Source organism: Larus michahellis, chromosome 1 (assembly GCF_964199755.1).
Source record: "Larus michahellis chromosome 1, bLarMic1.1, whole genome shotgun sequence".
Classification (NCBI taxonomy): Eukaryota; Metazoa; Chordata; class Aves; order Charadriiformes; family Laridae; genus Larus; species Larus michahellis.
Window position 1 is genome coordinate 11,680,759 of NC_133896.1, and position 15,802 is coordinate 11,696,560.

The 15,802-nt window shown below is 37.4% G+C and overlaps 1 protein-coding gene across 7 annotated transcripts in view; it reads left to right on the forward strand.

The window, feature by feature from the left end:
* The window catches only part of CACNA2D1 (calcium voltage-gated channel auxiliary subunit alpha2delta 1), a 426,351-nt gene that overhangs the window by 398,493 nt on the left and 12,056 nt on the right, over window positions 1–15,802 (forward strand). For all 7 annotated transcript variants that reach the window (XM_074592546.1, XM_074568628.1, XM_074572617.1 and 4 more), the window contains 12 exons: window positions 2,825–2,909; window positions 3,123–3,185; window positions 4,174–4,277; window positions 5,579–5,665; window positions 6,025–6,092; window positions 7,327–7,365; window positions 8,620–8,691; window positions 9,241–9,393; window positions 9,484–9,536; window positions 12,399–12,454; window positions 12,598–12,727; window positions 14,567–14,679. In XM_074592546.1, coding sequence (XP_074448647.1) covers window positions 2,825–2,909; window positions 3,123–3,185; window positions 4,174–4,277; window positions 5,579–5,665; window positions 6,025–6,092; window positions 7,327–7,365; window positions 8,620–8,691; window positions 9,241–9,393; window positions 9,484–9,536; window positions 12,399–12,454; window positions 12,598–12,727; window positions 14,567–14,679 — 1,023 coding nt within the window. The remainder of the gene's footprint in view (window positions 1–2,824; window positions 2,910–3,122; window positions 3,186–4,173; window positions 4,278–5,578; window positions 5,666–6,024; window positions 6,093–7,326; window positions 7,366–8,619; window positions 8,692–9,240; window positions 9,394–9,483; window positions 9,537–12,398; window positions 12,455–12,597; window positions 12,728–14,566; window positions 14,680–15,802) is intronic.

Genomic DNA, 15,802 nt, shown 5'->3' on the forward strand with positions numbered 1-15,802 from the left:
GGCCATTATGCATCCAGTGTTTTCCACAATTCCTCTCAGCATTCTGTTCTAGCAGCAAATTACTACCAGTTCATTTTAATAAACTCCAAATATTTTGAATTTGAGCATATCAGCCAAAGTAAGTCTCAAATAGACTTCAAAATCTTGTAATGAAATCCTTGGTTTGCTTTCTCGTCAGCTTGTATAATCAAAATAAGTAAACAAAAGGAGCCAAGAACTAAAATAACCAATAACCAGACTAAAAGATAAGGAAGTTCTATTGCTGTTTCACAAAATTGTTAAAGAGATCTTGCTTGAGCTTGAGTTGTTTAAGACAGGCTGATGTAACTGCCGCGGTGGTGAGCACAGCGCTTTGGGAAGGTTCTCACATATTTACATTGGGCCTTAAACTCCATTTAGAATAAATGAAGAGTTACGCTTTTGAACGAACCATAAGTAATGCGTTAAACTCTTGTTCTCATGAAAGATTCAACATTTGGATTTGTTTGTTTATGCATACAAGTCTGTTTAGCATCGTTAATAATTTATAAACAGTTGGAATAAACTTTTTGTGTGTGTGTGTCTTGCATTCCCTGAGCCTTTTTAACATGTTGCTGTCAGGGATCGCCGATCAATTAAATAACAATCTCTCTGGTAGCCCATGTAACTGAAGGAATGTGCACTTAGATAGGAGATCTTCTCACAAAAGACTATTTTTGTGTACATGTGTAGGTGGTGTTGTTTTTAATAAAATGATCTTATTCATTGACACATTGCTGACTGACTGAAATTTTACTTGAGTCCCTTTACTCAATCTTGGAAATGAAAGCATTCACCTCAAATGATTAAACGGGTTAATAAATGAAAATTCTAGTTTAATATTCACTAGTTCTATAAGCAAATATTGAGGACACATTTAGTGATATTGCAATATACACTAGGGCTTAGTAAGCAATTATGCCAAAATGTTATCAAATTCTTGTTATATTTCATTTTGGAATCCACAACAAAATTCACTTTTTTCCTTCTTTCTTTTAATAATTAAGTTACTTTAAAAATAGTCTCCCGAATAAGTAAACAGTGTTGACTAAAGAAAACACTGGCTATGGAAATTGTCTCAGCTACAAAATATTGTTCAAAAGGAATTGCTAGTAAAATGCCCAAATTAAATTACTCTGTATACTCTAAGTTTAGTGCCAGTTATATTTTGACTCGCCTCATTCATCTTTAACCTGTTAGAAGTTGGCCAGGCAGACAGACGACTACCTCTGGCATCAGTAAGGGGACAGTAAGAGCAGTTACGTACTGGGCAGTAAGACCCTACTCGCCTTTGACATCTGCTTTATGTAAGTAGGCAAGTCCCACTTTGTGAAGATGCGGGCAGTACGAGGGGTCCTGAACAAAAACTGCATCCGGTAAAATATTAGGAGCCTATATTAGCTGAGATAAACATAAATCTAAGAGACATATTTTGATATTTATATTCAGGTAGAACTTCCATTTCATTTCTAGGACAATGCGGATGCAGTAAGGCCATCCAAATTTCATCCTGTGAGCTTTTGTCATTTCTTCCAGATGAAGAAATATTTGTAAAACAGTTCCCTAACTTATGTTAGATACTATACCATGACAGGGTGCATGCAAATAGGGAAGGTGAGTCTGTGGCATTCGATGTAGTTTAAGATGTTTATCTAGCTAAACCATGTAAATACATCTAATGAGAATTGAATTAATGTAATTAAGATGATATGAGACAGTGCTTCCTGCTGGTGAGTCACAGCTGCTGGCTCTTTGCGTGGCATGCTCACACATTCAGACTTCAGTGGATTTTATAAAAAAGCCACTTTGCTGAAGTTTATGGAGCTTTTCAGTACCCAAATACGTGTCCCTATTGATCTGTTTTGTGAAAACAGATTGAATTAGGGCATTTTTTTAAAAAAAGGTGAATATCGGTTTTCTGGAATCTGAGGCTTAGGGTGAGCGCAGAGCCTGTCACAGCTCTCTATGGAGCAAGACGGAAGAAAAGCTGGTGGATTTCATTTTTATTTTCCCCCAGAAGGAGTTTTCAGGCTCCTCAGCAAGGTTCAGACCAAGAGTCAGATTTTCACTTTACATTATTCAGCTCCAATTTAGCCCTGTTTTATTTTCCGTAGCAGTAAAGTCTGTATTAAAGCGTGTGCTTGCTTCTGTTGACCATTCCTAGAACTTTCTCTTGCAAAGCGGTACTGAAAAAGATGCTTGAGAAGCCCTAACTTCAAACCATCTTTTCAGAGATATTTAGAAATTACCTATCCATCTAAGCCACTAGTTAAAAATTAGTTGATTTCCCTGTGCCCGTTCCCGGTACCCATTTTCAGGTGGCAAATAGGGTTCTTTTAGGAGGCTAGGACCTAACTGATTTAAATATATTTATGTTGTAGTTGATTTATCTCCATTTTTGTTGCATGTAAGAGTAAGTCTAACTAAGAACTAAGTGTTGTCTCATTGCATCACGTGAGATAAAAAATGCTTGAATGAAAACATGCTTTAAAAATAGGTTAATTTCCAAATTCGGCATAGGGGCTTTGCAAAGCTGGGACATGTACCCTTATCCCCTTGCTTATTCCTATGCCACAAAGATAGTTTTTTAGGATACAATGAAGGAAAAGGTTAAGTGAAGTCAACAGTGTGAGAGCCATCTATTTAACAGTAAGTACTTGACTTAATTTGAAGTTAGACAGTATGTCTAATAGAAATGGCCCATTTTTTGTGGCTGTAGCATCTTGACAACTCAGAATTTCATTTAGCCATTTAATGAAACTCCATGTCGTATGGTTTCAGATGAGTGTCTTAACTCTTTTGATAGGTAATACTGATATGGTCATTAGAGTTTTGCTGGATGCAGGATTTACAAATGAACTTGCCCAAAATTATTGGAGTAAACTGTCTCTGTAAGTATTCTTTTTATTGATGGTGAGTTTTTTGGTGCACTTCAAGGTTTTACAACAAAATAAAATGCATGTGTGTGTATATACAGACATACAGTTAATGTTTACACAGGGCAGATATTTAATTCACAGTTATGCACTTAAATGTCAACCCTTGACATAGGAACTTGTGAGAATTCCAGTCAGTTTTCATTTTAAATCTTATTTTTCTTACAGTGATGGAGTTGTTGCACAATTTGTTGTTACAGATGGTGGAATCACTAGAGTGTTCCCAAAAAGGTAACAATTATTATAAAATAGTATAATATGAGAATTCTGAAACCTGAAAGGGTGGAATGTTAGATAATGGATTTATTGAATGAAAAACAACTTCTACAGTCTAATCTCTGCTGATAACTATGAAATGAATGGAGTGTCTTGATTTTCTTTGATTTTACCTGTGTCACCGCTTGAATCTGATCTGTAACATTATTTCCATAGCCAGTCCTTGTAATCCAAATTTCTAATCAGTGTAGAGTAGCAGTAACCGCAGTGCCCTTGTGGTAGTAGTGGGGCCCTGCTAATCCCTAATTACTCCTAAGCACTCAGTCGTTTGGCAGGCTGCAAATACTGTAAAGCAGTAGGTAATTTATATATTTTTTTTAGACTAATAAGAGCAGACCAAATGGTCCAGGGACTTCAGGAGAGAAAAATGTATCGTTACCAGAGGGCAAAAAGGGAATGTGAAAGTGGTAGTATAATAAACTAGACACCCCCATCAGTGACTGGGAACATTGAGGGCAGCAGTACAGATATACCGGTAAATGGCAAATTTATTGATTTTCTTAGGTTATTCTGTGTTTCACCCAAATGGGAAAATAACAGTGAATTTTAGTCCCAAAATCAGTATATTTTCTGTTTTGGTGTTATTAATGATATAAAATCTTTTGGGGTGATTACTCAAGAGACAGCATGTGCTATAAAAGTTTGTTTATATTTTGTTGTAAGTAGTGTTGCAGTTCTATTTGTCTCAATATATCTAAAAACATTGAGACAAGATCCATCTTGTTCCAAGAATACTGTTTTCCTTTATTTTTTCCACTTAAAATAAAAAAAATAAAAATAATTACACCTGGCAGTTAACCAGTGAGAGATGACAAAGTCTGAGGACTATATGAATGAATCTCACATAATTTCCAATTGTGAAACATCACTCCCGTCCCCTGTAGCTCAGCTTTAATGAGGTACTAACTATCTTTTTTTTTGATCACTATTTCTGTGTGATTAGGGCAGGAGAAGATTGGTTGGAAAATGCTGAAACTTATGAAGTCAGCTTCTATAAACGGAGTTTAGATAATGACAACTATATTTTCACAGCTCCATACTACAACAGTAAGTCATCACTGTTTTGAAATGCCAGAGCTAACGAGTCCAATATAAGTGTACTTATGGAAGTTTCCTATACCAGTTAAGGTCACTGATAAAGCATGCAAGTGGAACACTCCATAAGAAAAAAAAAATCTTGGGATGTCACCCATTATTAAGCAAAAGGTAGCTAGGAGGGCACTACACAAGGGAAATCATAATTTGTCATCTACTCTGGTGGCCCTGCATGCGCAGAATTAACAAAGCTGAAAATATGCAGAGTACTGGTGTTCATTTATTATACTGAAACAGTGTTTGACAGAGATGCTTTGGCAGAAGTATTTTAAAAGGAAGCGAAAGAAAATCGCACTGGGGACAGTAACACTACCTAAGAAAGCCTTATTTGAGCTGAGTTCTGTGTACTTCCTCAACACCAAGCCTAACTTGGGGGAGCAGGTATAACAGGCAACAGTCCCCAACTCTGCCCACTGCAGTGCTGCTTCATGTAAACTTTGCTTTTGAATTCTATTTCCAGTTGCGCTTATTCACCAAAACCAGTTTGTCTGGAATACCGTGATGTTTAAGACCTATATATGCACAACAGTAAGCGCTCGTTACTGATGTGAACAGCATTAACCTTGCCAAGCTCAGCTAAAAATGAGATGCTACCACAAATGACATACTCCTCTCTTAAACATATGGGATCTTTTATTGCTGTTATTTCATACTTATTTATTGCATCTTTTCTCAATAAAATAGTAACAAGGTAATTAAGTGAATTCCCCGAAGCCTTTGTTGTTCCTCAAAAACCTCCAGGGAATGTACTTCTAACTTGCTTTTTCATACGAAGCAGTGTTGAAAACAGGCTGAAGTCCATCAGAGGAGTAATTGCTGGGTAGTGAGCGGTGTCAGTATACTCTGCATTGAAAAATACACAGACGACAGCAGGATAAAATCTCTTTGGCTCCGATCCTGGTTTTAACAGAGCTGCTCACATGTGTAAAAGTATTCCTGGCTCTGCTTGCAGGAAAAAAGAAAAAAAAAGAAAAAGAGAAAAAAAAAGCCTACAGAAACTTTATGAAGCAGTGAAACTGTGTACAAAAAGTGAATGAAGAAAAGTAAATAAAAATATTTCTCTTAGTCATCCAGATGTTGGTGATCTGAGCTCTTACAGGTGATAAACGCATAGTGAAACTAGGGTGGTGCTTTTGAATAAGGTTTTCTTTTTTAATAATTCTGGGTATTTCGATAATCATGAATTTCAGTTTCAGAGGAAGAGGCACTCATATCACCCTAACCATTTTTTTTTTCCCCTTCTATACTCTCAGAAAGTGGTGCCAATAGCTATGAAACAGGTATCATGGTAAGCAAGGCTGTGGAAATAACAATAAATGGGAAGCTTCTGAAACCAGCAGGTAAGATAGAGTGGTGCCGAATACATTCATTATTTGGTTGTTGCTCCACAGTGAATTAGAAATTTAATTGAGATTTCAAAGAAACTTCACTTTATATAACAATCTTTTCTCTGGGACTCTTTTAATCTTGCTGGTGGAAATCAAGCCAAAGATCTGGCTGGGTTTGAGTAAGAGTGTTTAATTTATTAGTCTCATGAAGGATGTTGGTGGTCAGAAAACTGAGCAAAACTCATATTTTATCCTTTTCCAGTTTAATAATTTAGATGTTATTATAGTTTCCCCCCCTTTTTTTAGGATTCTACAGTTACCTTATTTTTTTTTCATTTTACTAAAAAAGACTTTCATGTATTTCTTGTTAGTTGTTGGAATAAAAATTGATGCAACCAGCTGGATGGAAAATTTCACAAAAACCACAATCAAGAGCCTGGTAAGCAATTGACCAAGTCTTTTTTGAACTTTATTTGCATTTCTCAAAGCTTCAGATGCAAATAGGTCTAACAGCTCTTTGTGCCAGAGTCACACTGATGCGTAGTTGCCAAGTAGTTGTGGTATTTAAATCATCCAAATGCACAAAATAAATCTATGTCGAAACAGGCTGTATTTTGTATGTGTCTTGCTTTCATAATTATAGAACATGGATGAAGACACAGAAAAATGACCTATTCCAGCCAGTAGGCTCCCTACTAAGATTCTGCCGTAGCAGTGAATAAAATCTGCAGAATAATTGGTTTAAAAAAAGCCCAACAAAACAACAGAAAAAAGTCAATCTATTTTTATTTACTATGGAGCATGCATAAGCAGTGAACAGTAAGGGTTTATATGGCAACCAACGTCACGGCATTTCAGCAGAACTTAATGACCCTTTCATTCCTCACTTCTAATGCTTAGGTGTAAATAGGAAGGAGGAGAGGCCAAATCAAAGGAAAAACTGAGGAATTAATAATACATTAATAGTACAGCAGAGGTACAAAATGAAGATAATTATGGAACAATTGGATGCGGCAATGTTGCACATTGTTGCACGTTGACAAAAATACATAACTGAAAAAAAAGTAAGGAAGAGGAATATCTCAGAATTCATTTGAGATGAGTGACTGCAGCATTGTCCAGTAGTAGGAGACAGTTATGTCCGTATGTATACACATATTGCAAGAAAAAGAGAAAAACCTGTTGTTAATCAAAGCCATACTACCTAACTGGAGGTGGTGGGCTTCCTTCATCACACGGGATTCCCAAGCTTTGAGACTGGTGAAGCTTTTCATGGTCAAAAAAGGTACTTGGCAGCATGTTTTCTGGATTTTCTTTCCGTATCCCAAGCACATGGAAATGCACATGTTTTTTCTCCTTTACTTTATACCCACAACTCTGACATCCTGGCAAGTCCCCCCGACTATTTCTCTCTAATATATTGAGCATTCTTAAAAAGGGAGATGTATCAAAGAGTTTGTGAAAGACAGTAGAGCTTGTGCTGTCGATAATTACTGAATACGGGTTGTTCAGAGATATTTCTGATAAATGACACACACTCAAAATTAATTTTGATTAATATACAGATATTGAAATTCAAATCACTTGTTCTTGTCTTGATTGATTAATATCACTGTGAAATATAGTTTCCTTTGACACATTTTTGTGAAGATTACTGTGCTTCTGTTTTTTAGTGCAACAGTGAAATCTGTGGCTGTGAGAGAAACAGTATGGTAAGAATATGTTCACTTTATGAATATCTGGCAGATTATGAAAATTCACTTATTCTCTCTAGATTTATCTAAGGCAACTATTCTATCATTATTGTTTGAGGGTTAATTTTACAGAAAACAGGACTTAGTTATTTGTGTCTTGAGAAAGAGATGAAGATTAGGAGGGGAGGGGGTGAAAGAAGATACAAAAGTCAGGTGAAGTACTTGCAAGAATCATTGCAATGAGGTTATGAGAAGTAGAGGGAAGGGAAAAAAATAGAGTAAGAGCAATAGAAAATTATGCGAAGAAAAATGTGAGAAAGACGTAAAAGTAACTTTCAGAGCAAGAGGTGAATCCTAAGAAAAGGGGAGAATTAAAAAAAAAAAAAAAACAAAAAAGAAAACCCTGAGAAAAAGAACACTAGAAGAAAAAGACCTTAGAGAAGGATAAATGCAAAGTGAAAAGCACCAGAATACGGGATGTGCAGTCATTAGCCATCCTCCTCTCCTCTGTTCCCAGCCCATTCAGGATCTGGGGATCCTGTGCACTCAGGAGAGCCCAGCTTCAGGGGCAAGCACAGTATCAGATTCTGCCATGTGCTTAAAAGCTTCCTCCGCTCAGGTCTTCCGTGAATTCTTTCGTGGAGGGTGGAGATCCTTAAATGCAGGAGTTACAGCAAAAAGGGTACGCTGGGAGGGTCTCTATTTGGCCTCGCTGCTCTCTCTCCAGTCTCGGACTGCAAGGATCTTTTACAAAGTGCAAAGCGCAGGGAACCAGTGGGCTTCCCAGTCCTGCACCTGACATCTGGAAGAAACCCGCTACAGTCCTTGGCAAGTGAGAATAAGCACGACTAGTGAGCTGACAGTCTGCCCTTAAGACTTTTACCATTAAAAGCTGCAAATGGAAAAGGACTTTAAGCATGGCTGAAGCACATGAGAAGTTATAGTCCCTTATTATGAGTTGAGATTCAATTATAATCAGACTTAATAAGGATATAGCACTCAGAACTAGCAAAGTATTGAGCAAATAAGAATTTACAAAACAACTTTTATGAAATTAAGCCACAAATAAGCCTTTGATCTGAACAAACTTTTATAATACTGATAATGCTGCTTATTATAGCTTAATATTGGCCCTTGGCTATGGGGTTGTGATTTAGCCTGAGCCACATAGATTTGAAGATACTTTTTAAGTGTTGAATAAAAAATAGTTTCTTACAGAGTGTTCTCTTGACAAATCCTTTCTGCAAAGCATATTTTACTTTCTTATAATAGCATGTGGACTGTGTTATCCTTGACGATGGTGGATTTCTTTTGATGTCAAATCGGGATGAGTATACACAACAGGTATGTATATTTTTAAGGACAGAACATGAAATAAAATAGGAAGATGTTTTAAGAGAAAAAAATAGCTTTCCACTCTTAGCTTACTCTAAGAATAACATTTCCAAATCACAAAAAAATTTGTTGTATCAGAAATTCCAGTTTTTTTGTTAGTCTTTTGCACAACCTTATTTATGGTTCAAGATGCCGTACTTCTACCAAGTTGCATTCTTTCTGCTCCGCCCTTAGGCTGGCAGGGTGCCCATGGACTTATGATGGTGAGGGCAGGTAGTATGGCATACACACACCTTCTTTCCCATATTCTTCTTGTTCTTCCCCAAGCAAGGTGGTCTCATTGACAATGCATTTAACAATTACTGTCTAACTGGAGTTCTCCAACTAAGTTTTTGGGAGAGAAATCGTCAAACAAAGAAATAAATACGTAAGCAGCACAAGCGGATGAGTTGTGTAGGGGGAAAAATAGTAGGGGGTTGAAATCAGAACTGTTCACTTTTCAGTGATAAAAATACTTGAAAATACTTTAACTTATCTCCATATATTTTCCCTAATCAGATTGGAAGATTCTTTGGTGAAATTGATCCTGGCTTGATGCGAAACCTGATTAACATGTCCCTGTATGCCTTTAACAAGTCGTACGACTATCAATCGGTCTGCGATCCTGAAGAAGAGCCAAAGCAAGGAGCTGGACTTCGTTCTGCTTATGTGGTCAGTAGCCCCTTGTGAGGTGACTGGCATTCCCTTAAAAGTGTGCAAGTGTTTATGCAAGTAACATAATGTCTCTTCCTTTTCTCCCAGCCTACGATAACAGATATTTTGCATCTAGGATGGTGGGCTTCGGCAGCTGCCTGGTAAGTGCAAGTGCGTCAGAAATCTGTGTGTCCAAACCAGAGTTAATCAGTAGGTTGAAACTGTATTAGTCTGAACCCTTTGTTTCTGCAGTTTCTCATGGTGTAAATTCTTAGTTATGTCTCCAAACTCCTTGGGAAATTCAGTGTTCTGTCAACAGTTGAATTCAAAACTGCTCTTGCCAGGTTTTGTGATTGCGTGTTCTGACTAGAAAATCAGCTTCAGGAAGCAGAGTTGGGATTAATGGTCTAAGTCTGACCGGCAGGTGCGAAGGTTCAGATGAAGTTATTATGTTTAGAATTATTGATCACTTGATTCCCTCTTTCAGAATATCCTTTTTCCCTTTTTCTAGCAAGAAGCCTTGAGAAAATCAGTGTTTGCTTTTCAGTGAATCATCTTACAAGAACACATGAAGCTTCTCTATTGCAAAATGTAAAGAAATCTGGCTTCAGGCTGCAGGATATCCAATACGTTATCCAATGGCACAGTTCAGTTACAGGTTCTCATGATAATTATCAGTTGGTTCTTTGAAATGGAATGTGAAAAGCACTACTGAACTATCTAAAGGAAGCAAATACATATAAAGCATTTTGGATAATTCTATAGTCATGTGTCCTAGCATTTTCTAGCTGAAAGGGAAAAGTTGCTTTATTTGGACTGTTGTGGAGTTTTGGGATTGATCTTGAGAGAGGCAGAATTACACCAGTAATTGGGTTTATCTTCCACGAACACAATACTGTATCTTTAAAACCAAAGATCCATTAAGGAGCTTTCTTTTCTTTTGACTTTGGTTTGTGCATTATTAGTAATAGCTACAGAAATAATTTTACCTGTTTCAGAGCCATGTAGATAGACACCCCTACCAGCTACTTACCCCAGCACCAAGTGGGATAAGTAACTGGGACTGTTGTGATACTTTTGCATTGGTGTGAATTGCACCCTTGGAGATTGTTGGTTCCTTTTTCTAAAGTTTTGTTATGCTTATTTTATATAATACTTATCAAACTGGAACAAATTACCTCCTTTATGAAGCTAAGAGTTAAAATATATAACAGCTGAATAAACATATAGTAATTTTCTCACGGATAGCACTATGAAAACTGTATGTTGTTTTTTATTGTTGGTGACATTTTGTTAACAGCAAAAGCAAAAATCTCCGTTTTCTTGCACAACAGCAAACCTCAAAAACTGGAGATGGGCAATAATCCAGAAGAGAAACTTGAGCCCTTCTCAAGCAGAGAAACTTTAGGTTATCAGTGTTCAAATCAGAATCAGTGGTCTGGACTCAATTTAGACCTGCGGTTTATTTTGTGTGATGTTTAACTTGAAAGCACGTCATGAAAGTACTTTCTGTGGACATGTTTTTAATGGAATCTAGGTCAGAAGCAGGCAGAGAAGGCCATTAAGCAAGCAGAGTGAAAAGGGCTGACCAAAAATGGATTCAGTGAGACACCTGGCAAAAGCAAATGCAGAGAAATAAGAGAAACCAGGTTATTAAAGAAAACTATAGTGTTTCAGGCAACAATGCGGGATAAAGGTGTGAGTGATAATTTTCAAAATTTATATGCAATACGTCAGCATTTAGTTAAGAGAGAACATATCATTTCTCCTTCATGCTCTTTTAACTCAGAAGATTTTACAGTTTTCCCAGGCTGCCTTTTTCACTCAATTCCCTGTAAATTCTGTTGAATCCTCACAAAGGATTACTGTTTTCTGTCAGCAAATGGCAGGGGAGGTTGGAACTAGATGATCTTTAAGGTCCCTTCCAACCCAAACCATTCCATGATTCTGTGAATGGCGTCAGGTCTCTGCTCATCCGTGATGACTGGTGCACTGTCCAGCTGATCACTCACGGCACAAAGTTGTGGATGTGAATCCAGAGCTCCTGCAGGCAATGCCTCCACTGGAAAGGTGACAGGCAGATGCTGTTTCTTTACGCATGGATCACACTGGGTAAGGAGAAAAGGAAAAAAAATCTTGGAGGTTGAATAAAGTTATACGGTCCCTTCTCTCTGCAGAAGAAGCGCTAATGCAGGATGAGATGAGGAGAGATCAAGTATTATTTTTAGGCAGAAGGAAACCTAAAACATGATGACAGGAAACTTCAACTTAAGAAGGTTTAAGCATAAACAGGGAGTCAGGGAACCTAAATTGCGATTCCTGTTTTGACAGGTTGATAGAGGAGAAGGGGGCCATGTATGTGGCAAGCCGGTACTTGCTTCAAGTGAATAAAATAGGAAGAATATGATCATGAGCAAAGGAAAATAAATAAATGGAGCTCTTTAAGCCTAAGTGTTCAGCAGCATCTAGGAGGAAAATATATTCTATACCTCAAGAGCAGGAATAGAGATGGTTTTAAAAGTCAACTGCTACAGTAATGGTTTTTATAATATACTTGTAATATTCCAGTGATCATCTCCTTCTCAGCAATTTAATCAGCCTTAATCAGTATAAAGTATCTAATGCAGGAGCATTTTTCCTGAGTGTGTTCAAAAGGAGTTCTGGTTAGTTTAAGTGCTAGAGGGACGCCAACATGCATCTTCCACCTCCTGCAGAGGTATAAAAGGAGGACATGGATGGCATGATAACATTTCCATTATGTGAGTTATGAGCACAAATGACAGCAAATCTCAACAGTAGCATAAAAGATTAGCGTGAAAGAAGACCTGGCAGAAAGCGTGGAAAGAAAACCAGGGCCAAACTGTAAGGTTTAAAGAAACACAGCTTCATTAACTGGCAAAAGCATAATTAGCCACGATGATTCCATTGTTAATTATTCTTATTTGAGTAGTTTTTAAGGACCCAGTAAAACACAAAGATGGCAAAAAGCCTTTAACAAATGTATGTTGTCTTTCTGTGTTCAGGTCTATATTACAGCAGCTGTTTTTGAGCTTGACTTTTCCACGTTTCCTTGAGGCAGGTAAGTCCAGGGAATGTTAAAGAGTCAACTTTGAGTGAAGTAGAAGGTAAGAATCTAGGCTGGGGGCCATATTTGGATCTCCCCATTGTGTCTCTGACTTAAAAATGTCCTTGTTTATTTATTTATTTTCTTCTTTCTGTCAGCTGACATGGAAGATGACGACTTCGGTGCTGCCCTGCCTAAAACAAGCTGTATCACTGAGCAAACTCAGTATTTCTTTGAAAATGACGATAAATCTTTCAGTGGGATTGTAGACTGTATAAACTGCTCCAGGTAAATTTTCTTCAATATAAATAATAACTTTTTGGATATTCATTTATTTTACAAAAGATAATGACACTGTTATAAGAACAAAAAAAAAAAATTAGTTTGGATTAATGACACCACACTTACAGAAGGAAGACAAAGAAGTATAGAGGCAGTAAAACGATAAATTTCATTGTCTTTGTATTTCTTTAGAATGAATTTTAATTGTAATAATTGAAGAATTATAGAAATACTTCAGTAAAATTTTTTATAGTCTGTATATGCTTCATCAAAATTTTATTTCTGTTTCTGCTACAATTTATTTTCTTGTAATTTATTATGTGAATTTAAAGGCCTTCTGCAATATTCAGAAGATTATTTTCTTTAATCTGGTTATGCACTAGAATTTTTGATGGCCAAGAGATTATGCAATTTATCTTCACATTTACCTTCTAGTCAACAGTGCTCATGATTTAAGAGCTGTGGGTCTTATTAAGCAAACCATGCTGTTTTGTTCTGTGATTAAAAGAATTATTCTTCAGGTGCCATGTGCCTGTTCAAGATGATGTTTAATATTAAAAAAATTGGATACTTCAGAAACATAGCAACTTGGACCTAATTCTGCATTTCATACAAAAGCCTGCTGGGTTGAAAGTTTCCATACATGAAGACTTTTTGAAAATGTCTTAGAAATTAAAATTAACAGTCAGATTTCAAAGTTCTTGAAGACCATATTTCAAGGCAGGAAAGAAAGACAGAGGACATTGGGGAATGGTGAATACAGCCGAAACACCCAGACATTTTTTTCTATTTCCATACTTCCTCCTCCATGTTGCTAGTATGTGTTTGTGTGGTTCCTGGTTGTACAGAGAACTCATTAAGCTGGGGGGTTGGGGTTTGGTTTGGTTTTTTGTGAGTTTGGGGTTTTTTTGTTTGTTTGTTTGTTTAATCTGGTGAGTTTTCAGAAGAGTTCTTTAGTTCAGTTTACTGAAAGACTACAGAAATTACTAAGATAATATTGCAAAAATAGTGCCACAGTGTGGGAATGAGTATGAAAGGACAATTTAAGCTGGTTAAATCAACCAGAGATGTAATCACAACATCAGTTATTTAATTAACAGGTATTTTGTCCTCTTATTCTACCCAATAAGTGGTACGAACTCATCGTCTGTGAAATTTCAGAAATAACCTGATCATTTCACATCTAAGTAATGTAACTCTGCTTTATAGAGTGGTAACCACCTATAGAAAAAAATTTGTTTGTTATTTTATACATGTATGAAAATGTATTTAGAATCCGCTATGAAAACGTATTTAGGATCCACTAAAAGCACTTAACCTGTTAGATTAACAGGTTTCCCCACTAACTTAAAGGCCTTGTGTGGAATTATATGTACATAGAAATGCAACAAGCACACATTCAATACACAGCATACATACCCTAAACCTCTGTCTCTCCTTCTTACAGACAGGTTTATGCGTTGGGGTTTTGTTTGTTTGTTTGTGTTTGTGAATGGGGGTTTTCTCAGCGTTGTTAGGGGAAGAACTGAGGCTGAACTGATTTCTCAGTACAGCTACTGTTGCAGCAGTACAGAGCTGGCTATTAATTCAACTAAAGTCATTTTATGCTCTTTCCCATTTTTTCCACTACTAAGTCTAGTTAAAAGGGGGAACCGTGGAAATGTCGAAAAGACTACAAAATTTGTTATAAATGTTTCTTGCTGTTCATTAATGGAAAAGATAAACAGTAGCAGACAGACTGAATCTGTGAAGTTGGATTCCTTTTATTCCAATACTGTATTCCCTTCTCAAATACGGATTTCCTTGCTTCATTTAAACATAGGTTTTTGTTGGCTTTTTTTCCAGACTTTATCACGCAGAGAAGATTTCAAACACCAATCTAGTATTCATTATTAGTGACAGCCAACTGCTGTGCCGCTCCTGTGACCCAAAGCCACTGATGCAAGCGGAGAAGCCGGGTATCCTTTAAAATCAAGTTATTTAGTAGTGTGGATTGATTTTTGGCTATGATACGCTGGGATATATTTGGAAAAAAAAAAGTCCTGTTTATGTGCATGTTAGTAGCATGGTTGCCATTGGAGTACTTGAAGCAGCAGATATTTGTGGGTGATATCACAAATCATCTGAGACAGCAGTCATTGAGGTAGAGAGAAAAGCTGTTATTTGTGAGGAACTAAACAGAAATGGGCTCACAGGGACTTAATGAAGTTTCCAAGAGACAGATGCAATGTCTTGGATCCAGGACAGAATAATGACATGCAGCTGGATAGGCTGGGGGTGGAGTGACTAGAAATAGCTTTGCAGAAAAGGACTTGAGGATCAAGATGGGCAAGAAGTTGAACATCAGTTACCACTGTGCCTTGCAATGAAGAGGGCCGGTCACATCCTGGGCTATGGTAGCAAAAGTGTAGTCAGCAGGTTGGGAGAATTGATCCATCCCATCTCTTTAGCACCGGTGAGACCACGTCTGGAGTGCTCTGTACAGTTTGGGGCTCCCCGGTACCACAGTGACATATTGGAGGAAGTCTAGTGAAGGGCCACCAGGGTGGTTGGCATCTGGAGCACAGGACAGGCAAGGGGAGCCTGAGAGTCCATGGTTTGTTCAGCCTTTAGAAAAGACAAGGGTATGTGTGTCTAGAGAAATAATCAAAAAGGGCACCACCAAGATAGAAGTGTTTGATCATGAAAAGGTGAAATGCTGCCCTGATGCCTGCAACACTGAGGTGAAGTGATGGAGGCACTTTGGTGTGCTCAGTGCCAATGAGAACTGCTTAGTTCTTGTGGAAGTTCTTTAACCATCAAAGGCTAGAGTTGCTGCTAGCACAGAATTTCTTCAAAGCTGACTGGAGACATAGGTGGCATACATGCTAAGCAGAGTCCTTGCATCACATGGATTGAAATTAAAAGCATGTGAAAGGTTGTTCTGATTTACAACCACCTTCATGCCAATCTCTATGCCCCTAGCCTGTTCGCTCCAGTAGATAGCTGCAGGTGATGATGATGGAAATACATAAAAACAACATACACATATTCTAGGCCAGGAGAAATTCACCTTAATTTTTCTCTGCTCTATATGCATGA